The 25,720-nt window shown below is 51.0% G+C and overlaps 3 protein-coding genes and 1 long non-coding RNA gene across 4 annotated transcripts; 2 read left to right on the forward strand and 2 right to left on the reverse strand.

Annotated features, from left to right (window-relative positions):
* Nucleotides 1–299: 299 nt before the first annotated feature.
* Nucleotides 300–24,002, reverse strand: LOC120906800. The gene is made up of 4 exons (XM_040318813.1): nucleotides 23,466–24,002; nucleotides 6,130–7,651; nucleotides 1,999–3,956; nucleotides 300–1,921 (listed from the first exon to the last, which is right to left on the reverse strand). The coding sequence occupies exons 2-4, from the start codon at nucleotides 7,604–7,606 to the stop codon at nucleotides 1,337–1,339; spliced, it is 4,020 nt and encodes a 1,339-aa protein (XP_040174747.1). The 5' UTR covers nucleotides 7,607–7,651; nucleotides 23,466–24,002; the 3' UTR covers nucleotides 300–1,336.
* On the forward strand, nucleotides 8,226–8,858 carry LOC120906807. Its single transcript, XR_005740166.1, has 2 exons — nucleotides 8,226–8,533; nucleotides 8,646–8,858. It is a non-coding gene; the product is annotated as an uncharacterized LOC120906807 (long non-coding RNA).
* Nucleotides 8,855–9,995, reverse strand: LOC120906805 (NADH-quinone oxidoreductase subunit B 2). The gene is made up of 2 exons (XM_040318832.1): nucleotides 9,860–9,995; nucleotides 8,855–9,699 (listed from the first exon to the last, which is right to left on the reverse strand). Exon 2 carries the CDS (start codon nucleotides 9,599–9,601, stop codon nucleotides 8,978–8,980), a length of 624 nt encoding a protein of 207 aa, XP_040174766.1. The 5' UTR covers nucleotides 9,602–9,699; nucleotides 9,860–9,995; the 3' UTR covers nucleotides 8,855–8,977.
* Nucleotides 12,472–25,166, forward strand: LOC120906799 (E3 ubiquitin-protein ligase UBR1). Its single transcript, XM_040318812.1, has 9 exons — nucleotides 12,472–12,583; nucleotides 13,898–14,327; nucleotides 15,194–15,351; nucleotides 15,672–15,884; nucleotides 15,961–16,211; nucleotides 16,305–17,999; nucleotides 18,104–18,215; nucleotides 18,804–18,932; nucleotides 20,154–25,166. Exons 2-9 carry the CDS (start codon nucleotides 13,925–13,927, stop codon nucleotides 23,169–23,171), a joined length of 5,979 nt encoding a protein of 1,992 aa, XP_040174746.1. The 5' UTR covers nucleotides 12,472–12,583; nucleotides 13,898–13,924; the 3' UTR covers nucleotides 23,172–25,166.
* Nucleotides 25,167–25,720: the final 554 nt, after the last annotated feature.

Here is a 25,720-nt window from a genome sequence, read left to right on the forward strand (position 1 = left end):
TCTCAGACAGCCAAATTGCATTCGCCTTAAGGAGACATTTATAATCTAGAATTTTTCATACTCTATTTCCCGTTTTAAACCAATGTGTTCTGTTTTTACACCAATTACGTATGCTTAGTGTTGTGGACAGACCGAGCCCTCAGGATGATCCCCGAGCCAAGCCGGATGTTCACAGCAGGGCTGTCATCTTGTGACGTCATCAGTGAGGATCGCGGCGCGAGCAGGACCAGTCGTCCTCTCCCCGCATTACGTGCGTGTGTTAAATGTATTACCCATACCAAAGAGTAGAATATAATATATACTGTTTGTGCCGTACACCACCGTCTCTATATTTGTTTTGTGCGGACACAACGCTTAGCCAAGCCACTTGCCACTTATTCTAGTTGGACGAGTTTACAGGTGACAAATTTCATACCTATAGTTTAAACCTATACATAACATAACAAAAAAAAACATTAATTTGTACTTAGGATGAGTATATTGTACAATTGGACGCATTGCGTGAGATTTAAGATGCGCGCGTGGTCGATACTTCAACCGTGCCACATTCACTTACTTTGTCATGGTAGTTAAGACATCAGTTAAACAATGGTTAGTGGTTAAACAATCAGACCAAATTAGCAAACACATCATGAAGGATGACTTATGTGGCATATCATTGTACACACCCAATCTCTACTCATAAGCATTATTAAGTGCACAGTGTACAGCTGAAAAAAAAAAGATATTCACAATAAGCCTATTTGTACTGGGCAATTTGTAAAAGAGTTTGATGTTTCACTCTAACATGATGGCGAAATGCATGCTTTTAACACATTAACGGTCATTAATAAATATCGTTATTCTATAACTATATAACAATTTGATTAATTAAGAAGACAAATCCTAATTTTGTGCTTTCCATAGCACCCAATACCATACAGCATGCATGTCAAATATATTCCTCAGTTTGCAAACATTACACTTGATGCCAATGATTGGTCAACATTGAACAAAACAGTCAAAAGATGTATAGGAGAGCAAAAGCTGAACATATTTCATACGCCTACTAGCTTGAGAGGTATTGGAAGCTGTTTGAAAAAAAAAAAAACTTTTACATAATGAGTGCATTCAGATTGTCTTGCTATCATGTGTTACAATTTGCACAACATTTCGTGCCTAATAGCCAGAGCCCATTCTACGCTCTTATCGGTAAAACTGTACAAGTGCGTGAGAAAGAGAACGACCCGAAAAGCATACACAAACGCGATTTGGAAGTACCTTGCATAAATTTAACTTGTTTTTTAATGGTTTACAATACAGCCAAAAGGCTTCTGGCGTCTAGCAGGCGGCGAAGTCAATCCGAGTCCGAGCTGTCAATCGTAATAACCCGCTGGCGTTTCTTCCGCCCTGCCGCAGCAGAAGGGTCCGCCTGTTGCCGGGCTCGTCTGTTTCGTCGGCGCTCCTGCTCGATCCGCTTTTCCGCCCGCTCCAGCTCGCACAGTTCCATCGTCTGCGACTGGATGACGTCACGGTCGTCGATAAAGGAACAGGGCAGCTGGGAGCATTCCTCCATCTCTTGGTAGAAATCGTCCTCCCCGCTGCCAATGCTGTGCGCATCCGTTGTGTCCAGGTACGTGCCCGGCGGTTGCCGGCCGCTTCCCGTCCGCCGATAACCGTTGGCAGGCATTTTGAAGGCACCGCGGCACGCGGCCGGACTCCGCACGGACTGTAGGTAAACTGCGCGCATATCGACCGCACTCGGCTGCTCGTCGTCGGATGATGTGACGAAGCCGGCCAGCGAACCTTCGTCCTCGTGGTCCTCGTCGTCGTCAGCACCGTCGTCTTCGTCCGAGACGACGGCCTGGGTTTGGAAGAAGGCACGCGCGGCCTTTTTTCGTTTCGTTCGCTTGCTAAAGCGACTGCTGGCAGACGGGCGTACCTGAAGAAGATGATGAACAACAACAAACAAATATTAGAATGGCTGATGAATTCTCCTCCACCTTCATCTTTTCCTACCGGAGTTTCTTCGAAGCTTGTGTCCGACGGTTTCCCAACGACCGTTACATCCTCCAGGCTTTCCGCGCTCGAATCGATCCGGTTCTGGTTGGATCGCCGCACCTTTCTACCGATGACACTCTCATTCAAGTCCGGCGGATCACAGTGCAGATCCGTCTCGCTACCTTCCCTCCGTTTGCTAACGCTTGGCGGGTTGGGTGTTGCTCGTCGAAGGTTTTCTACCCGGTCGGTGGTGCTGGTATCGCCCGCCGGATGTTTGGCAACGCTCCGCGGTGGCCTGGACGGGACGGGACTGCTAAACATCCATTCGCTCTCGATATCGCTATCATCCTGAAAGACTAGATCGGCGGAACCGAGGTCAATGCATTTGCTGCCTCGTTCCAATCCGCGCTGTTCGGGGGTTTGCGGTGCAAGCGGCCGCACCGTTGTGTCCGTCGTATTTAGCTGCGCCTCGGGGGAATGGTCTTCACTCGTCCGGTTTTGCTCGGGCCCAACATGCGTCACAGACCGGTCGGCTGCGAGCTCCCCAAACAGCCTCCTGTTGATTGACGTTCCTTTGGCAGCCGCCCGGTCCTCCTCCACGGTACAAACGGGCGGGTCCGTCCCGCTGGCGTCGTCGTCAAAGATGTCGCACAAATCGTGCAGCTTAAAGTACTCCAGCACCATCTTCCGTCTCATACGCTCCCGTTCCGCTTCCGCAGCGAGAGCGCCCGCGGCGTCACCGTCGGTGGTCGCGATTTTGACGGGCGTTACGAGCGTGTCCGAGTTTTTCTTCTTCTGCACCGAGCGGTTAAACGCCAGCAGCAGCGGGCTATTGCACGGATCCAGCGGAGCGACCCCCGACCGTCTGCCCTTCTTGACCGTCGAGGGGTTGAGCGGTTTCTTTACGCCGATCACCGGGGCCACCTTCCGCTTGCTGGGATGTGTAGCAGCAGCAGCAGGCTCCAGACACACGGTGACCTCCGAAGCGGTCGTCTCGAACAGGTTCGAGATGGATTTGTCGAAACCTTCGTCAGCCGTTAGATTGTCCTCCGGCCGGCACCGTTCGTGGGGTATCAGGTCGGGCAGCTCGAGTGGATCATCCCTCTGCAACGGTACGGGTGGACTGGACAGCACCGTGGTCTGCGCCGCTGGCACGCTGAGCAGCTCCTGGCGGCACAGAAACTTCTGCCGGCTCAGCTGCTTGTAGTGTTGCACCAAACGCTGCACGAGGGCCGGAATCGTTTGCTGCCTGCCTGTCTGCTTCCGACCGCCGTGCGCTAGCGGGGTGCTCTGCCCCTCGTGCGGTGAGGCGACGGAAAATATGTCCCGCTCGCTCGCATCCAGCTCACCGCTCGCGTCCGGGCCGCGCGGCTGAAAGTAGTGCCGCACCGAGTAGTGACCGGACGGGCTAGCCTTGCTGCGCTTCGCCGACGGTGCGTCCGGTGTTGCGGCCGCCTCGTCCGGCCGTTTGCTCTTCCTGCGGTTCCTGCCCGCACCGGCGCCCACCAGCGAACCTTCCCCGTCGGACGAATCGGAATCGGGCGGGCCGCGCCGGTCGTCGCGCTCGGGCAGCACCGCCATGTTCACCTTCATGCACTTCGGCTCCAGCCCGTGCGGTACGAGCCGGGGCGAGCTGCGGTACAGCACGTGCAAAATCTCCTTGCTGCGGGCCAGCTGCTGGTTGGTCCGGTCCTTCGAGGCGAGCACCTGCTTGAGCGTTTCGTGCTCCTCGCCCTCGGTCACCAGCATCAGCACCCGGCCGACGCGCTGCCGCCCGGTGCGGCCGACCCGCTGCACGAACCGGGTCGGATTTTTCGCGATGTCAAAGCACACGATCAGGTCGACCTCGCCCACGTCGATGCCCTCCTCGGCGACGCACGTCGCGATCAGCGTGTTGATCGTGCCGGCACGAAACTGCCGTATGACGTCGATCTGCTCCTGCTGCGGCACGCGCACACCGTTCGCGCTGCCCTGGCCTGCCGAAAAATAAAGGGAAAATCCAATTTAATTCTAGACAATGCAATAGTACACGGGTCAGCCAAACTTTTGAGGCGAAAAGCCAAGTTTTAAAAATAATTGGTTAATTATATCCAGCAATGCGATCGACGATATTGTTGATTTATAGTAATTTTATCATCTTTGCAAGATTCAAAGTTGATCATTCATGTTATAAAACTAATTGTAAAGATTCATTAGTTCTACTGATCAGCATCAGAGTGCGCAAAAGTTTAATCAGTCCAAACAACAAGCATATATAATCGTTGTAGTCATAAAATCAACAATTAGGGTTTTTTAAACTTCCTTTTTGTTTTTAACTATGACCGAAATGGATTCCTCATATAGATAAAAATAAAACCAACTAATTTGTATAAAATTAGGAACAATTTCAAAAACTTTCTGTTGCAGATTTGAAAACATCAAGTATCACAGAAACACAAAATTGTCTTGGCGTAGTGATGGGTAAATACCATTTTTTCCGGAGACCGATCGGGAGGTGTGTGAACGGAAAAATGGTGTTTTAATCTGACGGAGCCGGTCTCGTAGTACAGTCGTCAACTCGTACGACTTAACAACATGCCCGTCATGGGTTCAATCCCCAAATAGATCGCGCCGCCATACGTAGGACTGACTATCCTGCTATGGGGGGGAAACAATTAGTCACTGAAAGCCAAGCCCACAAGTGGGTACAGGCAGGCCTTGACCGACATCGGTTGTTGAGCCAAAGAAGAAGAAGAATCTGACGGAAAAGGTAAATGTTGTTGGAATGGAAAGAAAGGAATATTTGAAACGGAACGAAAAAAAATTATACTGTATCGTACATTTTCGCTGCCTTGCTTGAAAGTCACTGAACTCATCAAGTATTGTCTAAACTTCCTTCCTCGAAAGGGGTTAATACGGCCAGGCCGTAATAATAAAAAAACAAACAAACAAACAATATTGTCTAAACGATAATGGACAGTCATTTTAAAAATTATCAACTGCAACGTCAACCTAAACTACTCGCCCGGACTCTACCGGACTCGTTAAGACTCATTCAGACTATCGGAATCAATTCCAGAGACGATTCCGATTCCGGAATCGATTCCGAAGTCGATTCCGGAGCCGATTCGGAAGCCAATTCCAGAGTTGACTCCGGAGCCGATTCTGCCGATCAACTCCGGAGTCAGCTCGGAAATTGATTCCGGGATCGGAATCGGCTCTGGAATCGCAATTTGCTTCGGTAACGGAATCAGAATTGACTTCAGAATTGGAATTAGCTCGGGAATAAGAATTAGTTCTAGAATTGAAATAAGAAGATTCAGAAACAAAAACAGTCCGGGAATCTCCATGAGAATGGATCGTTTACAAGTAAATTTTGATTCTTTGAGACCCAAAAGCCTATTCTTATGGAGATGCCGAAACTCCGATCTCAAAGCCAATTCTGATTTCGGAGCTAATTCCGATTCCAGAGCTGATTCCAGAACCGATTCTGGATCCAATTCCTGAGCCAATTCCGATTCCGGAGTCGATTCCGTTGTCGATTCCGTTGCGATTCCGTTCCAATCCCGGAATCAATGTCCGAGCCGACAATTCCAATTCCAAAGCTGATTCCAGAACCGGTTCCGGAACCAATTCCTTATCCGATTTCGGGGCCGATTCCGGAATCGATTCCTGTAACTGATTCCGGGCCTACTTTGCGGAATCGATTCCAGAAAACTTTAGAGCTAGACGGAATCGATTCGGACGAAAAATTGATTTTCCCTAACACTAATTCAGACCCATCCGGACTAATCCGAACTCACCCGGACTGATCCGGACTGATCCGAACTCATCTAGATTGATCCGAATTGATCCGGACTTCGGAGTTGATCTATGACACCGCTCCGAATTACCTATCACTACCTTGGCGAAAGTCGCATTCAAAACTTTCAATGTTCAATAATCTGTACACCGGATCTTTGTCTTAATCAGGATCTTCCTTTCGCTCTAAATCAGGCAAACCCGTACGCTGGCCGGTTTGATTGTCCGACCTAGCCGACCACAGCACTACAATGTAGTACAATTCCATTACGTAAAGCATTTTGGATATTGATAGCGGACAGTTTGATAGCTGGCGTGTGCATCGGGTTGAAAGGTACAAAAAAATCGCCTGCAAAACAGATGCCATACCAACAATGCAGTTCGCTCGTATGGTCGGTTGATTGTCGCTCAGCAGCCGCTTGATCATCGCCACGGAGTCGCGAAACTCGCAGAACACGATCGCCCGCGAGTCCGGATGCTCGCGGAAAAATCCCTTCAGCTGCTTCTCCAGTATCCGGTACTTGGGGTGGCCGTAGTCGACATCATCGTTCCCGGTCAGCGCGCCCGATTCGTTCAGCAGGGCGGCCGGCGACTCCTGCCCCCGCTGCACGTGCTGCGGGAACTGGTCCTTCAGCCGGTCCAGAAACTGCTTGATCTGCCGGTCCTTGGCGATGAAGTATTTCTCCTGCGCGTTCGGGCCGTTGCTACCGCCGCCGCTACCGAGCAGATAGTTCAGCAGCGCCCGGATGCCGTGCTTGACGAGCAGCTCGATCGCGTGGTACATGCCGATGCAGGCGTAAAAGTCCGACACGATGGTGGCGTGGTTCGGGTGGCGCTGGTGCATCGCCCCGCTCCGGTACCGCTTCAGCTCCATCACGAGCAGCCCGTGCGTGAGGCGGTTCGGGTAGCGGGCGAACACGTTCGCCTCGAGCAGCCGCTGCAGGTACGGGTCGACGAGCCGCAGCAGCTCCTTGCGGAGGCGCGCGATCGTTGGCCCGAGCGGTATCACGATCGTGCGCACGTCCCGCCGGAACACGTACGGCTGCAGGTCGGGCGAGCAGTCGTACCGCACCTCGATGTGCGAGATGAGCAGATTCTTCAGCACCTCCGCTACGTCCTCGAGCGTGCGGCCCGGGGTTGCCGAAAGCGCGAGCACCCGGAAGCAGGGGTTCGTCTCGGCCAGCAGCCGGATCACGTCCGTGTACGCGTACCGGCCCTTCGCCTTGTGCGCCTCATCGATCACCACCAGCCGCACTTGGTTGGCGGGAAACAGCGGACCTCCTCCTCCTCCTCCTCCTCCTTCACTTCCTCCCCCCGGGTCCGTACCCTGCAAGTCGGCCAGCACGACCTGCGGGGTGGCGAAGAAGACGCGCCTCGACTGCCACAGGGTGGCCCGCTTCGAGCGCGGCTGCCTGCCCGTCACCTCGGCCGTGTCCGCCCGGGGGATGCCGACCACCCGCGCGCACGCCTCAATCTGCTGGGCGACGAGCGGCCGGGTCGGCGCCATAAAGATGACCTTTCCGGTCGGGTACCACCGGTACAGGTTGTACATGACGACCGCGGCGATGAACGTTTTGCCCAGCCCGGTCGGCAGCACGACCAGCGTGTTCTTGAACAGGGCCGCCTCCGTGATCGCGTACTGGTACTGGCGCACCGGCACGTCCACCGGGTAGATCCAGCTCTCGCCGGTGCTGGCATCGAACCCGTCGCAGTCGCCGTTCCGCCGCAGGTTCAGCTGGTACGAGTCGTTCCGGGTGAAGGAGGCGTCCGCCAGCGAGTAGCTGGTCTGGTTCAGCACGTCCGATCGGTTCTCCAGATCCGCCAGCGAATCGTTCATTTCGGCCATATCGTCGTCCACCGCCCTTTACTATGCGAACACACACACACACACCTACACACTTAAACACCTACTGAGCAAAACGACGGACGGACCTTTTTTTTTCTTCCAAAAACAATACATTACAACAATTATGAGGCCACTGAAAATGAGCGCCGTTTTGTGTTTTGAAAATGTAAACTTTACCAGTTGTCAAGCTGGACGTCACCAGTAGTGATGGGTTATCGGAATCGTACCCACGGCTCGGAATCGCTTCCGAGCATTGTTACTCCAGCTCCGATTCCGGCTAAATTCGATTCAATGATTCCGTCCGGAGCCGTTCGGAGTCTTTTGGAGCCTTTGGAGCCGACTGAAACCGTTAAAATAGTATTTATAGTTGATGTTTGAACGTTTATGATACCTGAATTCATCTGATGCAATGCTGAATCTACGGCACATAGCTCGAACACACTAATCCACGGCGAGGGCATACGGCCGAACTCATCAGCTCCTAATGTTGTATTCATTTTTTTTTATTTTATACCGGCGATTTAAAACGATTCAGAACTCTTCCGACAATTACAACGGTTCCGGTCGGCACCTGACGGCTCCTACGGCTCCGGCTGCCAACTAGCAGCTCCGAGTGGTTCCGAAAGGTTCCGAGTTTGGAATGTTGCACCAACCTTCCGGAACCGCTACCGATTATGGCGGATTCATTCGGAAGCGATTCCGAAATTTTGGTTGAATTTACCCATCACTAGTCGCCAGCTGGCGCCGTTTGACGTTTCACACACACGCTCGTCCGAGTTTGTTTTGCCAATGTGTGCTACGATCGATTTCCAGTGAAAAGGGCCTCGTACCTTGTACAGCCGCAAACGAACGAAAGGCACCCAAAACAGTCCGTTGATTTGTGAACTTTCTCATACTAATTGCATGAGAAAGTATAATTTATGAATGGTAAAAAATGTTGAAATAAACTGAGCCTACAAATTTTTTTTTTAAATAATTGACTTTTTTGATGAAATTACTTTCCTTTATCTTTTTGCATATTCTATCATCCTGGGAAAAGATCCATATCGATGCCAACCCCATTACGCCCTCACAGAGTTAGAACGCAAAAGGGAAATAATCCAAACCCAGAGCGCTTTTAGTATTATGTATCAGCTGTGTTTGATTTCATGATCCCCCACTCACTCACTCGACTATATTTAAAATCTATTTGGCCCCGCTGACACACCTGATAAAAGGCTGCAGCGCAATACATTACCAGTGGACAAATCAATATCCTTTTTCGTTTTTTTTTTAATATTACGGATCTACAATTTTATTTCTCTCGAGAAACCGCCGGAAAAAATAGCAAACAGAGAAGAACAGGACGAACAGGGGAAAGAGGCACACTACCTATTTGCGGTACCACATCTGCAGCGTCTTCATGCGCTTGACCTTCTTCTGCAGCTGCAGCACGCCGTACAGCAGCGCCTCGGCGGTGGGCGGGCAGCCGGGCACGTAGATGTCGACCGGGATGATCCGGTCGCAGCCACGCACCACCGAGTAGGAGTAGTGGTAGTAGCCGCCCCCGTTCGCGCAGCTACCCATCGAGATGACCCAGCGCGGTTCCGGCATCTGGTCGTACACCTTGCGCAGGGCCGGTGCCATCTTGTTCGTCAGCGTGCCGGCCACGATGATGACGTCCGCCTGGCGCGGTGACGCCCGGAACACGACGCCGAACCGATCCATGTCGTAGCGCGGGGCGGCGATGTGCATCATCTCGACCGCGCAGCAGGCCAGCCCGAACGTGAGCGGCCAGATCGAGCCCTTGCGGCCCCAGTTCAGCACGTCGTCCAGCCGGGCGACCGTCCAGTCCGCCCAGTTCGATTGCTTCGTGCCGAACGGCGAGTACGGCAGCTTCTCCGGCTTGTCCTTCTCCACCACCGGCAGGGTCGCCTTTGATCGGAGCACCTGGGCGGCACCGTTGGTTGATGGGAGCAACAGCGCCTTCGTCAGCAGCGGACGAACGGCCAGCATTGTTGAGCTTGTTGGGTGTTGTTGGTCCGGTGAAGAAGAAAAAAAGCTGAGGTGGTTGGTCGAAGTCCTTTCGCTTACTCCTGCCTACGTCCCGTGCGCTGCTTTGATGGAAGTCCGGAAGGAGGTGTTGTGCCGAAAGGGAGAAACGAAAAAAAATGGGGAGAAATGCGCGTTAATCACTTTGCATTCCCGCACCACCAGCCGAACGGGCCAGTATGGGGACTTGCGAATTAGGAATTGGAACGATCTTTTGCGTACTTGAAGCACCGAAAAACCTCTGGAACTAAGATATCGCACCACAAGCAGACCCGCTCGGGGTTCGTTTTTACATAAGCTGGCGAAAGAATAATGCAGAAAAATACACACGCAAAACGTCAACGTCTGACAGTCAACGGGCAAGGTTATAGAATTAGGTGGGACAGCTGATATGGCACAAGGTGTATGTATTAAGATGGTGCAGTCTTTTCGCGTTTGCCTGATTTCCATGATTGGGAATTGTTATGTCGAAACTCATAAGACCGAAAATGCGCGAAACAAAATTTCACGGCCGCGGAATTCCGCTTGCTGAAAAATGTATGGATATGGCAGTTCGGGAAAGTTGTCGTTGACACTTTGTGTATGGGTTTGACAGCAGGCGGAATTCTGCGGCCGCGAAATTCCGGTCTGTGTATTTTCGGCCTAAAATGGTCTATACCCCCATCAAGCCTTCTCCTATTTTTAATATAGAGCTCAAAATACATGCCAAGTCGCGAATTATCAATTTGTTTTGAATAACTTCACCTTCTGTATATATACACCTTGCGTTGTATAGAGATTCTCGATGAAATTGGAACTTTTTGTTTTCTTAATTGAACGTAATTAAACGGGAAAATTTGCTACTACAGTGGAAGGCCATTTATCAGCGTATCTTTTATCCGGTTGTCCGTTCATCCGTAATGTTCAGACACGACAATTCAACATAAAAATGGTAAAGTGTTCCCAGCTGGAGGTTTGAAACAACCGTTATTTGTTTATACAGTCTTTCCCCGAGTTATGCCCATGTCTATGCTCCATCGGATGCGATTTTATCGGAAGGCCTGTCAAAATTTTATATGAGATTTGACAGATAACGTCGGACGTGCGATTTCGTCGTACGACGGAATCAAAAATTTTTGATTTCGTCGGACGCCGCATCCGATTTTATCTGTCAAACTAAATGTGTGGTGTTTTGTAGAAACAATCTCAACTTAATTTTTCACAATCGTTATATTATTAAAACCATCCAAATAATCGCAACATGATACGAAAAAGCGTTTGACAGCACGTGCGATAAAATCGCATGCGATGGAGCACAGACACGGGCCTTACGCGACACTCGAGTTACGCGAATTCGAGTTACGCGAATTTTTATTTTTGACAGTTCAGATGTCAAATCAGTACAATTTTCTTCATCAATTGTCAAATGAAAAATAATTACCGATCAATAACCAAATTTTCTACACCAATTGCATCAAATAAGTATTAAATTACATAAATGAACTAAATTCAATCAAAAATTATGATAAATAAAGTATATTTTTGCTGTAACATGTGATATTCGACATGCGCGAAAATCCGAGTTACGCGAATGTCTCCGGAACGCATTATTCGCGTAACTCGGGGAAAGACTGTACAGCAGTTATCCGCAGTACGCGATACTCGATATACGCGAATTCGCAGTACGCGATTGCTCTAAATTTGACAGCTCCATGTGTTTCTTGCAAATATTTTAATACTTTGAAATATTTTATGCTCTCTTTGAATTTCCGAGCAAAAATCTATGTGAATGGTCGTGTGGTCAGATACGTGGGTATCAACACCAACGACCATTACTCAAATCTCACTTGCTTCAGTGCTGGTGGTTTCCGTTGGAGTTTAGTATTTAAACAATCGTATCGCCGTTCTAGTTCTAGCGATGCATAACTTCAATGCGAAACCATACAACAGTACAGAGGAAATGAGAAAGCTCTCCTCCAAGCGATGAAGCTCAACTGGTTGGGGTATCCCACCAACAGAGAGCGCCATCAGCTTTTTTGCTATTTTTAGAATGCATGAGTCGTTTGCCATCTGCTAAACGAAGTCTTTCTATATTCCGTTTAGGTAGAGAACTTGAGTCGTTTAGAAGCCGTTTAGTGGTCGTTTAGTGGATTTGTGGCACTTGGGTTGACTGACAGCAAATCTGCCGAAAAAAGCACAATTTATTTGATATTTTGAAAAATACGTAATGAAATGGTGTGAAACTTCGTATGTGAATAACAAATAAGTACACTTTCACTACAAAATTGTGTTTTGTGAATTTTTTTACCGCATTTGTGTAGAATTTCACGTTTTTAGCTACCCTGCCGAAAATAGGTTCACTGCCGAAAACTGGTACAGTTACCCTTCTTTGCAAAATTGTTTGATTCCATTGGATCGTCGCATCAGATTTGATCTCTCAATTTAATTATGTAGGCTTTGTAAGAACAACATGAAATTAATTTTGTACAATGGTTAAACATTAAAAATCAATAAAAACAGCGTGACAGCAACGCCTGATAAAATCGCATTGCATGGGCACTGCCAAGGACCTTTACGATTGTTTTGGTTTTCCTCGATAATTAAACTAGTCTAGTTTTCAAACTGTGTCAATTTAAATGAACTTGAATGTATTTACGTCTAACTTATTAAAAACAAAGCTCTACAGCAAGCAAATAGCACAATTATTGAATAATCGTTGTGCAAAATTGATATTGTTATTGTTTGCATCACAATGTTGACAGTACGTTGACAGTCCGTGGGGGTGTATATAAACCTTGTGCTGGGCCCGCAAACTGACAGCCTTCATCCGTAGCGATGTACCGTAGTGACGTTTTCGCATCAATCTTTTCCCAAACGTCGTAGTGTGAGGAGCCAGACACTTTGCTTGTGAAAATTCTTCTAAATTGTGTTGTTTCAAATAGTGTCGTGTGAGTTTCTTGAAAATAGGTAAGCCAACCAGCGCCCTCCCTCCCATTGCAGTGACGTGATCGTGTACGGCTTGCGCGCGTGCGAATCCCGTTTGTGCAGGCACGATCATGTTCTGTCGCTTCCTATCTGCTCCGTGTGGACACACGGAGCAACAAAGACAAAAAAGGGGGAAAACCTTCAACCAGTACCCCTCCCTTCTCCTGTCTGAAGGTTTTTCATGCCCTACCCACCCCCGCTCCCTTCTCCGCCCGCGACTCCCGTTCCGTGCGAGTGGTCCATTTTCTCTGCCTTTTTGCTGCTGTGTTGCTTTGATCGGTGCTGCTCCTGCCTTTCTTGGTGTTCTTCTATTGCTTACTGCGCTCCTAACCCCCCAGCCCTCCGTTCCGTATGTGTGCGTGTGTGTGTGAGTGCGTTTGTCGTCCATTTTGATGGTAGGTTTTTCCTGAATCATCTATCTGCGAGGAAACAGCGGAGACAAAACGCAACACCCCCAAAGAGACAAGCGGAACGATTTCGGGGAACGTCCCCGAGAGTTTGTGCGTGTGCATCCGCCCCTGTGTGCCTTTGTGTGCGCCCGTGTGTGTGTGTGTGTGTGTACGTGTTTGTGCTGCACGGACAAGTCCTTTGTGAGCTCAGCCAGCAGCTCCGTGGTGAGCAAAAGCTAAGAAAAATTACATTATAGGGAGGCGCGCAATCTCTTCTCCAATAAACGCCTTGTACCGTCGCGAATGAAATCTCAACCCCCCGGCCCCATTCCTACCGCGCGCTTTCCCCGTACGATTCGAACGCTCCTCCTATGGTCCCCAAACGTGCACAAAACCATTTTTGCCCTGCCCTTGCAACCCCCGATGCGACTAGTGATTTTATACGTGCGTCGATTGAAAATTCCGACGAAAGCATCGCCTGCGTGTGTGAATCAGCATAAGGGGGTGCATGATGGGTAGCGGGATGGGGGCTGGGGTGCTAGGCCTTTTTTTTTCGAATGGTAAATCATAACTTTTCCTCACTCGGTTGCCTTTTTACGCCATCTCCACCATTATCGTGCATTTCACCGTAATAACGAGACTTGCCAGTGTGTGCGTGTGTATGTGGGCACCACCGAAGCAGCGGAGAAAAATTGAAATGTGCAATAGTTTTCACTTTCCTTTTCAACGTCTAAACGTGTCACTGCAGGCCAGCAGCGCCATCGCCGCCACAGCCGCAACCCAACACGCCTCAGATGACTCAGACCTCTGACTCTTGCTCTATTTGCAAAATTATTCCTATCGAAATCTTGCCTACTCGAAGCAAATTCTCTAATGCGTTTTCTTTTTCGCTCGTTTTTTTTTGCAGGACCGTTTGTTAGCGCCACAAAATAGAATGAACGTTATTAACGAGTGGGAGGAGATGTATCAAACCGGGGGTCTGACGCCGGAAGTGATAGTGCAGCATTTGCGAAACATCGCTGGTACCTTCATACTTCCGGTGGGAGCGGACCAGCCGCAACTGCCCGATCAGCAGCAGCAGCAGCAGGAGCAGCAGCAGCAGCAACAGAACGTGCCCGATCCGGACGCGCAGGGCGGCAACAATGGCTTTCTGTCCGGCAACTACGTATACAGTGATACGATGGCACGGGCGGCCACCATCGCCGTGATGGAGCTGTTCATCTGCGGCCCGAACCCGGACAACTATCTGGAACAGATCCGACAGGCCGACACCGTGTCGTCGGTGTGCGGACGCGTCTTCAAGATTGGCGAGCCGACGTACAGCTGCCGGGAATGCAGTGAGTATTGCTTCTGGCCGCGTGGCAATCGCGCTTTACGCAACCGGGATGGTTTTCTAGCTTTGCAAAGAGTGCCTCTCAAATATATCATTAATTATGTATTTTAATATTCATGTACATTGCTCAAAACGCTCCTTACGGTGGCAGAATATTCCGCAGCTGCAGAAAACATGAACTCTCGGGGCAAAATTTTCACGCATCTTGCGGTGTTTTAGCTTCCCGTGTCTGTGTTTGCTGCTCTCGCACTTTTGTTTTATCACATTCGCCACTTCCGTTGAATCGTCGAGCACTTGTCTATTCTTGTTTTTACACCACAAGCACACAGACCACTTTCCTTGATGCGATGCTATTTTTATGCAACTGTGCAGTCCCTTTCATCTTTTGCCCCCCCACCCCCCCAATAGCGTAGACAGACTAAATATGAAAAGGAGTGTGTGCGAACTCCTACCCATGGCAGGTGAAAAAACAAACAGCGGGCGGAGCAAGTGGCATTAGTTGGAACTGGAATGTGGTACGAATAATATGTGTAAGTGCGTTTCACGGTTCTGCCGGAACGACTTCAAAGATTGGCACAAAATTTGTAGTGGGAAAATAGACGCGCGACTGCTAATGTTTTTCTTTCACACAGTCTTAACACGCATTTGATGCTCGCAAGTGTATCTGTCTGTATCATCCATTATGGAAGGGGTTCGATTTGTTCGCCATTGTGACTAATATTTTGATCGATCGGAAATAGTAAATAGGAAAAGCATTGCAGTAGTAGATCGTAGCCTAAAACCTGTTCCCTTTGTTGTCGGGTCGTCCCGTCTACTTCATTATCTTGCCGGCGAAAAATCTGCAAACTTCTTGCCTTCTTTTTCTCACAGGTATGGATCCGACGTGCGTGCTGTGCTCGACGTGCTTCAAAAAGTCAGAACATCGCAACCACAAATACAAAATGGCTACTTCCGGTGGAGGCGGATGCTGCGACTGCGGCGACGAGGAGGCTTGGAAGAAGTACCCATTCTGCGAGGAACATGCTGTTGTGAGTATGCGTTTCCAGCTGATGATAACCTCTCCAGGGAGGGGTTGGGATGCGAAGGGAGGGCTAAAGAAAGGAAGAAGCAGGAAACTACTTCCTGCTGTCGAATTGTCATTTGATTCTTGAGTGATGCGAATGACGCTTAGACAGCAATAGACAAAAAAACCAAGTGGGAAGGGGAGCTAAATTCAAACGCATAGAATTCAACAACAAACAATACCAATACATCCGATCCTTTACTTCCACTCAATGCCAAATGCACACATCGCACATATGCCACCGCACAATAAACCTGCCAACTCGACCATCAACCGCATCGGCAGTGCATTACCGATCAGACGCAGGCGAGCCAGCAGCAGCAGGCACCGCTGCCGGAGGAACGAAAGATGCGCTGCGAGATCGTGTTCCGTGCCATACTGAACTACAGCATGCAGATGCTGCAGATGCACGGCACCGGGAACTGTCCCGAGCTGGAGGATGACGAAAATACACACTGCACGATTCTGTACAACGACGAAACGCACACATTCGAGCAGGTAGGTGCTGCTGAGTCGTTTAATCGTTTTGAAGCCCATCCTCACTCTCTCTCCCTTTCTTACCACCGGTGTGCAGGTTATCCAAACGCTAACTTCGATCGTTAAATGCGAACACAAAACCGCAATCGAGTACGTGACCAGTATTGACCGGGAGGGGCGTGCCGTCGTCAAGTGTGCCTCGTTCGAGGTGTGCAAGAAGCTAAAGGAGGACATCGAGAACAAGGCGATGCGCTCCACCCTGACTACCCGTGCGATGCCGCTGAAGGTGACGGTGATGCATCGGAACGAGGTCGCCTGCCAGCATCTGGCAATGCAGCTGCTCGTATGGTACGTACGGTTTGCTTTAATTCCCCCCTCAATCGCCGAGAAAATAATTTATCATTTCGATTCCATCTCACCGGTCCCCCCCACACCATACAGGCTCCAGGAGTTCTTGACCAAAAATTCCACCTTCCGGAGCGTGTTCGCCGAGACGATCAGCAAGCCGCAGGTGACGTACAATCTGAAGTTCATCCTCAGCAACGATCACAACCTGTGGAAGTCGGCCCGCGCCTGCTGGCACCGCCTGCTCATCTCGGGCATGCTGATGGAGTACGAGAACAAGAAGCTGCTGGCGACGACCTTCACCAAGCTGTACACGTCGCTGATGCAGGACTTCATCCGGGACGACCACTACCACTCGTTCTCGATTGTGTCGCTGAGCGTGCAGCTGTTCACCGTGCCCACGATCGCGCACTACCTGATCGAGAACGAGTCCGCCTTCTTCAAGCTGATGCACACCTACTTCTCCGAGACGATCGACAAGTACGTGAAGAACCGGCAGCTGGTGTTCATCAAGAACACGTCGACGATGAACTCGTTCAAGCGGGCCGCCTACATCCTGATCGACCTGAAGTATCTGCTCAGCTTCAAGCCGGAAAAGTGGACGCCGGAGCTGCGGGTCGGCTTCCTGCACGGCATGCAGCAGCTGATCCGGCTGCTGAAGTACATGCAGGGCATGGACGCGGCGACGCGCCAGGTCGGCCAGCACCTCGAGTACGAGCAGGAGTGGGAGACCGCGTTCACGCTGCACCTGAAGCTGTCCCACCTGATTACGCTCGTGCTGGAGTGGTGCGCGACCGACCGCATGGTGCTGCTGAAGGTGCTGCGCATGGTCATCACGGCGCTGACCGAGACCAAGTTCATCGCGCTCGAGTCGGAAACGGTGGTGTGCGAGGCGGCCAACCACAGCGCCTCCTGCCTGACGTACGACGTGCTGACGCGCCCGGTCTCGGTGCACCTGCCGCTGACCCGCTTCCTCGCCGGGCTGTACACCGTGTTCGAGCGGCACGACTTCACCTTCGACAAGGTGTCGCAGAACCTGCCGGACCGGCCGACGCCGGAGCAGATCATCGAGCCGGTACTGTGCGCCCGCACGATGATGTCGCAGGTGCAGGCGGGCATGTGGCGCCGGAACGGATACGCCCTGATCAACCAGCTGTTCTTCTACCGCAACGTCAAGTGCCGGTATGAGATGCTGGACAGGGACATCGTTATCCTGCAGATGGGCGCGTCCCTGATCGAGGCGAACGAGTTCATCATACACGTGCTGAACAAGTACAAGCTGCTCGGGTGGCTGGAGCAGGACGTGCCGGAGCGGCAGCGGGCAGTTGATGCCGGGTCCGGCAGCGACGAGGACCACATGCGGCAGGCCGGCATACTGGTGGAGGAGTTTCTCGAGCTGCTGATCGTGATCATCGGCGAGCGGTACGTGCCGGGCGTCGGCGACGTCACCGAGAGCGACCGCATCAAGAAGGAGATCGTGCAGCAGCTCTGCATCAAGCCGCACTCGCACTCCGAGCTGAGCCGGGCGCTGAACGAGGACAGCTGCAGCGAGATCATGTTCGAGTCGGTGATCGACGACGTGGCCGTGTTCGAGAAGCCGAACAGTGCGGAAAAGCGGGGCGTCTACATCCTCAAGCCGGAGTACAACAGCTGGTACAATCTGTACTTCTACCACTACAGCAAGGAGGACAAGTCCCGGTCGGAGGAGCGCCAGCGCTTGCAGAAGAAGGAGAAGAACGAGCTGGTCTGCTGTCCTCCGCCCACCCTACCAAAGCTTACACAAATTTTCAGGTACGTGCTCCCCTCGCGCAATGCTGGTTGTCTGCACACGTGTGTTTTGATGAAGCGTTATGTTAACGGTCAATATGTCGTTTATTTGTTTCTTTGCTTTCCAGCACAATACCCACTCTGCTGCAGTGTGATGTTATGCTGAAGGTGATGCATGTCGTGATGACCCGAGCGCTCGATTTGCGATCAGTATCATTCACCGAAGGACAGTTGCAACGTGTACGTATTTTTGTTACAAAACAAAAACACATTTTTCACATATTTTTCCCCTTTTGGTTATATCATGTACAATGGGCGATTGAGCTGGTTTTAATTTACTAAAAACTGATACTAAAAATAACGAAAAGCTTTCATTTGAATTGGCACTATAGCATCCAGTACGTATACTTATGTATTGATTTTATTTCTTCATGCCAAAAACGATTCTGTCACTTATACTCGACAGAGTCTCTAAATCTAGAAATCTAAATCTCTAAAGAGACTTTGTTAAAACTTTGTCCAGGGGAATGGGTTTTTTTTAATGGGAATGGGGACAGAGGCTGTACGTGTTTGCGATTTTGCTGCTGCGCGACCATATAAATCTTAATCATTGGCATTGAATTGATAATCACGTGCAGTAAGTGTACGCTCTTTGATACGCAACGAGACGAGTGTTAATGAATGCCATGGTGGTGGTGGTAGTACACTCATGATAGCGCCTCCAGCTAGAACAAAACAATCATTGCTAAACTGCAACCATCCTCGAACAACCCCGCTAAAAACGAACTGCTTTGCCTTGAAGCTAACGAATGCATTTCTTACTTTTAGGTCCTGCATCTGATCGGATATGCTCTACAGGAAGAGGAATCGGGCCACTACCCGTACATGACTTTCTACGACCGAAGCCAAACGATCGGGCTGCTGCCGATGCTGGAGGAGCTTTGCAACCATCCAAGGGTAAGCAAGGGTGATTTAGTGGCTAGTGCATGACATTGACGTGGCTCAATGGAATTTCGATCGTGTTAGGCGGAAGGAGGGGGGGGGGAGGCGTTTCCAATAAGAGGAAAGCGGTGTGCTATTCTGTCCTATTTGCAGTGTTTGTAAACAAACAGACGATTCTTTAAGCTTGTAAGCGGCGGGTAAACAAACATCGAGATTGAGGGACGCGCACGCTGTGAATCGTTTCCTTTGTAGACATACAAATCGCATAGAAACGCATGTCACTTTTCGGACATTAAAACAGCAAGGAAACAATAATTATTCTCAAACTCCTTTCGAGTCGGGAAGTTTGGCTCGATTGTGCCTCGAAGCTATATTTTTTGTTTACAGGGTTTTCCACGAGTTCTCATAGTTGTGGGACACTTTATTGGCTCTTTCTACCGTGAAATGAACTTAATGTAATGGGAATTGGACACAATATCACTCTTGTTGGGCAAATCCAATAGGATTTACCAAATAGCCTGTTCAAAAAAGGTACCATAGATTCCATTTTCCAACAAATGACGTTCACTTCCCATAGGAAAGAGTCAAGGAAGTGTCTCACAACTATGAGAATCCCTGAAAAATCCACTAACATTAGATTTAAAGGCGTCTCTCTTATACCTCTCTCTACCAGCACCCGGGTGAAAAAGAATACGCGTTTAGATTAATTAAAATCATGAGAGAAAAATCAATTTAATCAAAATTATGTGACATCATACACTTTGTTTGATTGTTGTCTGTTTTTTATTGATTTATTAACGGAAATACGATTCGGTACGGTCGTAGTTTTTTTTTGTTGCTGCTGGTCTAAATTTATCAATTTACTGTCAATTTACTTTATCTCAAAACGTCTGACGCTATCGATTAGTTGTCCATAAACTCGATATCCTGAATGTTTTCCCTTGGAAGGGAATGATTTCAATAATTCTCAAAGTTTCCCTTCAATTGGTTACCCCGGGCCAATTTCAGAAGTGTAACACTGCAATAACAATTAATAAATATAGTAAAAAAACAGTAAATGGATTATGAAAACATCGCCTCAAGAGAGAATGTTAAACATTTGCAGTAACTGTAACAATGTTTGTGTGGTTCGCATTGAATCAGCATAAAACGCGGTCCCCTCTGTTAAATCGATACTTACCTATGTGTTTTTGGTGCTTGCGCCGTGTGTGCATGGATTTCTTTTTCTTTTCGCAGGTGGAATCGCTGCGGGATCTGCTGCGCTGGGTAATTCAGCGCTACAAAGCGATGGAGGCGAAGCGCATCAGCTCGATCCAGAGCGAGATCGATCGGGGCGAGTCGAGCGGCAGCGGGCTGGCGATGGCCGACCTGGACCGCCTCGAGAAGGAGCAGCGGGCGAAGCTGGCGGCGTTGCGCCGGGCCCAGCTGATGGCGCAGATGAAGCAGGCGCAGCAAACGTTCATGACCACCAACCCGGACATGTTCAGCACCGAGAGCGACGATTCGTCCGAGCTGGGCCAGACGGAGCCGGAGCAGAGCGCCGACATGGACTGGCAGACGACGAGCGTGCAGCTGGTCGCGCTCGGCCCGAACCGTACGCCGGTCAAGCCGGCTGACACGGCCGCCCTGCGCCACTCGTGCATCCTCTGCTCGGAAAAGTCCGTCCTCGGCACGTACAAATCGGTCAACATGGTGTACGCCGCGTTCGTGCAGCGGTCGAGCGTGCTGTCCCGCTACCAGCAGACGGACGAGCGGGGCCAGCTGCAGCTGATCGAGACGAAGACGCACCCGTCGCCGCACCTGACCACCTGCGGGCACGTGATGCACTCGACCTGCTTCGACAAGTACTACAACAACGAGGTGATCAAGGAGAACCGGCGCCCGTACCGGAACCGGGCCCCGATCCTGTTCGACATCGAGAAGAACGAGTTCCTGTGCCCGCTGTGCCGCTTCCTGAGCAACTGTCTGCTGCCGCTGGTGCCGCCGCACGAAACGATCACGAGCAGCGCGAAGGCGCGCACGAACGCGTCGGTGCGGGCGGCCGGCGGCCCCGACTCGCTGCCCGATCCGCCGATAACGCAGCCGAACGAGTTCACCTTCCCGCTGTGGTACGCGTTCATGCAGGACATGGTGGCAAACACGGCGCACCGCGTGGAGCATCCCATACCGCCGCGTGGCTCGTCCGGCGGCGGCACGCCCAAGGAGCGTTCGATCCGGGCCACGCAGCAGGATGTGCTGATCAAGCGCTTCCGGGAGGCGGAACAGCAGCCGATGAGCCTTGAGGAAGAGATGCCCACCACTAGTGGTGGTGCTGGTGGTGGTGCTGCTGCTGCTGCCGGTAGTGCTGGTGCCGATGGTGGCCAGCAGCAGCCGGAGCCGCCACAGTACCGCCAGCTCCGTGACGGAAGTCGTGTGATGATAATGGGTGGGGTGGAGCTGCCAGTGTACGAAAACGAGGACGACGTGCTGCTGGACCAGTACCACTCGAACCAGGCGTCGCTGACCTCGACCGACGAGGAGATGGACTCGGACGAGGACGTCCGCTGGGTGATGGAGCCGCCGATCCACCTGAACACGCTGGTGCTGCGGGACGTGGAGCCGCTGCACGGGGTGCGGCTGCGCTACTACGGCACGACGCACGATCCGCCCGAGATAAGCCGGCTGTTCGACCGCACGATCAAGTACTCGCTGCTCAACTTCGTGAAGAACGTGCGCAGCTTCACCACCGTGCCGTACAAGGCGAAGCGGTTCGCCGAGTATCTCGCCCCGTGGCTGACGCTCTCCTACACGATCAAGTCAATCGAGATGCAGCTGCGGGTGATGCAGCGCCCGCTCGGCAGCGAGCTGTCGATCCGCTACTCCACCTGCCTGACCGGGCTGGTGCGGGCGGCGAGCGCGATGGGCCCGCTGGTCAAGTCGATGACCGCGCACTACTACATGCTGCTGTTTCTGGTGGACGTGTACGAGACGCTGTTCGGGCTGAAGCCGTCGCCGTCCTTCTTCGAGTGGGACCTGTTCGGGCTGCTCAACACGTGCCTGTTCACCACGCGCAGCGTGCTGTACAGCTTCGTGCGCACCGAGCGCATGCCGAAGGGCGACACGCTCGACCACTCGATCGTGCAGGCCATCTTCGTGGTGAACATGCTGCGCACCATCATCACGTCCGTGACCGGCATGGAGACGGCGCAGGACACCCCGATGGCCGACGGAGCCGACGAGGGAGGAGAGTGCAGCTATGCGAAGCAGAAGGAGGATCCGGGCAAGGGGCCGCTCACCGATGCCGAGCGCAATCTGCTGACCCTGTTTCAGCGGTACAACATTCACCAACCAAAGTCGGGCTCGGCCGACGCAGACGACGGCGACGACGACCAGCACCAGGCGGAGGAGAAAAAGAAGAAACAGGATGGCGGCTCGCCACAGGAACCGGTCGTGCTGCGCGGCACGCTGGCCGAGCAGCGGCGCATCAGCCGGCAGCTGGCGCGAGACATCCAGCTGCAGAGCCACACGCTGCTGCGGTGCTGCTGCCTGCTGTTCCACGGCGTCACCGATATCGAGCTGCCCCAGTGCACGGACGTGCCGGAGCTGGACTACCAGCCGATGATGAAGTATCTCGATCTGCCGGTCGACCCGCTCGCCTACCTGCGCACCGGCGAGCCGACGTACGAGCTGGTCGAGCGGCTCGCCCGCTGCAACGCGGACCAGATCGAGCGGATGCGGTACGCCCGGCAGGCCCAGCTGCTCGGCGAGCCGAAGTCGCTGTTCCAGCCGGCCCTGCCCGTCCGCAAACTGATCGACCTGCCGGACGACTACAGCGATCTGATCAACAGCGTGTCGCTGTTCACCTGCCCGAACAACATCCGGGACGATTCGCGCAACCCGACCATGTGCCTGGTGTGCGGCGAGATACTCTGCTCGCAGTCGTTCTGCTGCCAGAAGGAGCTGGACAAGAGCCCGGTCGGCTCGTGCACCTACCACACCGCCGAGTGTGGCGCCGGCATCGGCATCTTTCTGCGCATCCGCGACGCGGAGATACTGCTGCTCGGCATCAACAAGGGCTGCTTCATCCCCGCCCCGTACCTGGACGAGTACGGCGAGACGGACCAGGGGCTGCGCCGGGGCAACCCGCTGCGGCTGTGCAAGGAGCGCTACCACAAGCTGTACATGATCTGGCTGACGCACGGGCTGCACGAGGAGATCACGCGGCGAAACGAGGCGCAGCAGACAATATTTGCCACCCAGTGGCAGAACCTTTAAAAGAAACTGTTTCTCGTGGCGTGGGGAGTGAATAGAAGGGGAAAGGAGTTCGTTCGCGCGGGTGACGATTTTTTGACGCACATAGTAAGAAGTTTGAATTAGGAGCGAAGGATTTGGACGGGAATGGTTTGAAGCGAGGGGAGAGTGAGAAGGAGGGAGAGAGCAAAGGGATAAAGAGAGAAGGGTTAGGAAAAGCGAGGGTAAGGAGCAGGTTGTAATCGCTATGTACATTAGCACATGTGTATATATGTAGTAATGGTGCGCGCGTGTGCAACAAAAGCGCGCGCGATCAACACACACACACACAAACAACACACCGAGCGAATTACACAGGACACACACAGTCACTGGCAGACAGGAGGCGGAGTATGCTAGAAAGGTAAAAGGCGGCAGGTAGGAAGTAGCTGCCAAATATATGATGTAGCGCGTGAAGAGAAGAGAAATTAGCTGCACGAACAACAGCAAACGAACGGGGCAGTGGGAAAGGGTGGGAATGTACTTTCGAGCTGTTACTAAATATACCGTACATCATTGTACCGCGCGCACACGCACCGTTCGCATTGTGTTGCAAAGCCCATTGTGTAAAAACCATATATAATTGAGAGATAGCCCGCATACAGGCAGGCAGAAACTGGAGGGAGACGAAAAGGGATCATTTCTCAAAACGAAAAACAAAAAAAGCAAGGATTAAAACCGGAAGCAGCGCCTGTGTCTCCGCTAGAAGTGATGAACGCGTGTGCGCAAGCACACACGCGCGCGCGCATAAAAGAAGAATTCAAAATTCTTTGTCCAGCGGCGAGTAGTGTGGTGTGTGCCGCAAATGATTCAAGGAAGAGGAGGAGAATGGGGAGAGGAAAATGAACTAGGAAAAAGGCTAGTAATAGTTTTGAAATTTTGGCGGGAGGTTGAAGGTAAAACTGTTTAAAAAATTGGCGTTTGCGGAAAGGGAAGAAAACCGTGGCGTGGCGCGCCGCAAAAGGCAAAATTTTAGTGGGCGCGAAGAAGAAGAAGCAGCAGGAAGGAATGTTAGTGTTGGCAGAGGAATGTTGGCTGCGGAGAGTTAGTTTTGATAAGACTGAAGGAAATTCGACCACTAAAAAAACATCACGACCACACGACCACACACCGGACATTGAATGAGAAGAGGACAGATAAAGAGAGTCTCCCGCAAGATCAAAGCATTTTTTTTTGTTTGATTGTTTTAACATTTGTTTTTCTACAATTACGCGCACGCGAATGATTTTGTTTAGTTTTTGTTTTGTTTTATTTAATATGTTTAGCTTCTATTTTTTCTTTTCATTTTTAGTCCCCATTTTTTTCAAAAATTATGTTCCTATTTTCGTATTGGCCACGAAGAATGGGAGGTGGTACTTGTACGCGATACTCCCAGTAAGTTTACTGCGTTGTTGTTGAAACAATCGGGGACAATGTTACACACCTACAGAAGATAACACACAAAAGAAAGTCATGTAATGAATTTGAAATCTCTAACAAAGCAAATGAAAAATAATAAAGCTACAGAAACAAGCAAAACGCTCTCGCGCGCTCGAACAAAGAATCGGCACGAACTATAGGGGATAGCAAGGAATAGGGAAACAGGGTGAGCGAGGCCGCTGGACTGAATGAAGGGTAAACCAGGGAACCAGAGCGATGGGACTTTCTGGCGTGTCAGTGATCGGAGACAGTCTGCCCAGCGCCGCTATCGTGCAAAACCACGGTTCATCGTAAGCAATTGCGTGCGGCAAGTAATATAATTATGGACGAAGCAGCTAATGCAGCAGGATCAGACAAAAAAAAGCAGGGAACAGATCGGCATTGAGAAACAGCGTAAAAATACAACACCCAAGCAAACACGTTTATTTTCGTAAAACGGCTAACTCGGTGCATATCGAAACCACCCCGTTCAACGCGTGTGTCTTGGCTTCATGGTACCATTTTGTTTAAGTTTGTTTAGAAGAAGATGATGGTAATAAAATAATAATATTTAAAAAAACACACAAAAACACACACACAAATAGTACAACATACTGGCGTAAAGGCGGGGGCGGATGATCTTTCACACCGATAGGAGCGCGCGCGTAGCGTGAAAATGGGCTGATTGAATTTTCACGCAAAAACAGGGGCGCGCACAGCATACCACAATGTAGGGCTTGCGCGATACAATTTATTTTGTTTAACGTGACAATTGCGGCGAGTGAATTACACGTGAACTGTATTGGTCGGCGGTCGAAAGATAAGAGAGCGACGATCGGCGCATCCGATCGCTCGCAAGCTCGAGGACCACGATCGGCGCATCCGATCGCTCCTATTCGTGTCCTATCCTTCGTGTCCTATCCTTCGTATCCTATACTTCGTATTACATCGCTACCTACCTACACTAACTTAATCTTACCACAGTGTGACGCTCGAAAGTGGTGACTTCGGAAACGCAGCCAGGAGCGCAACACCACCAGTGGTGCCGAACACCACACGATCCCCCTCCAGTGACGTAGTCACGCTTTTATATCTGCCGTCAAACGCTTATTGCGGACTCGGCGGTCTTATTCTTA

This window comes from Anopheles arabiensis, chromosome X (genome assembly GCF_016920715.1).
Source record: "Anopheles arabiensis isolate DONGOLA chromosome X, AaraD3, whole genome shotgun sequence".
NCBI lineage: Eukaryota > Metazoa > Arthropoda > Insecta > Diptera > Culicidae > Anopheles > Anopheles arabiensis.

Coding starts and splice junctions, on each gene's coding strand:
- LOC120906800 (XM_040318813.1), bottom strand. CDS start 7,606: ATGGCCGAAATGAACGATTCGCTGGCGGATCTGGAGAACCGATCGGAC. Junction 3,957..6,129: donor ACGAGCGAACTGCATTGTTG/GTATGGCATCTG, acceptor ATTTTTCGGCAG/GCCAGGGCAGCGCGAACGGT. Junction 1,922..1,998: donor CAAGCTTCGAAGAAACTCCG/GTAGGAAAAGAT, acceptor CATCTTCTTCAG/GTACGCCCGTCTGCCAGCAG.
- LOC120906805 (XM_040318832.1), bottom strand. CDS start 9,601: ATGCTGGCCGTTCGTCCGCTGCTGACGAAGGCGCTGTTGCTCCCATCA.
- LOC120906799 (XM_040318812.1), top strand. CDS start 13,925: ATGAACGTTATTAACGAGTGGGAGGAGATGTATCAAACCGGGGGTCTG. Junction 16,212..16,304: donor GCAATGCAGCTGCTCGTATG/GTACGTACGGTT, acceptor CACACCATACAG/GCTCCAGGAGTTCTTGACCA. Junction 18,000..18,103: donor AAGCTTACACAAATTTTCAG/GTACGTGCTCCC, acceptor TTTGCTTTCCAG/CACAATACCCACTCTGCTGC.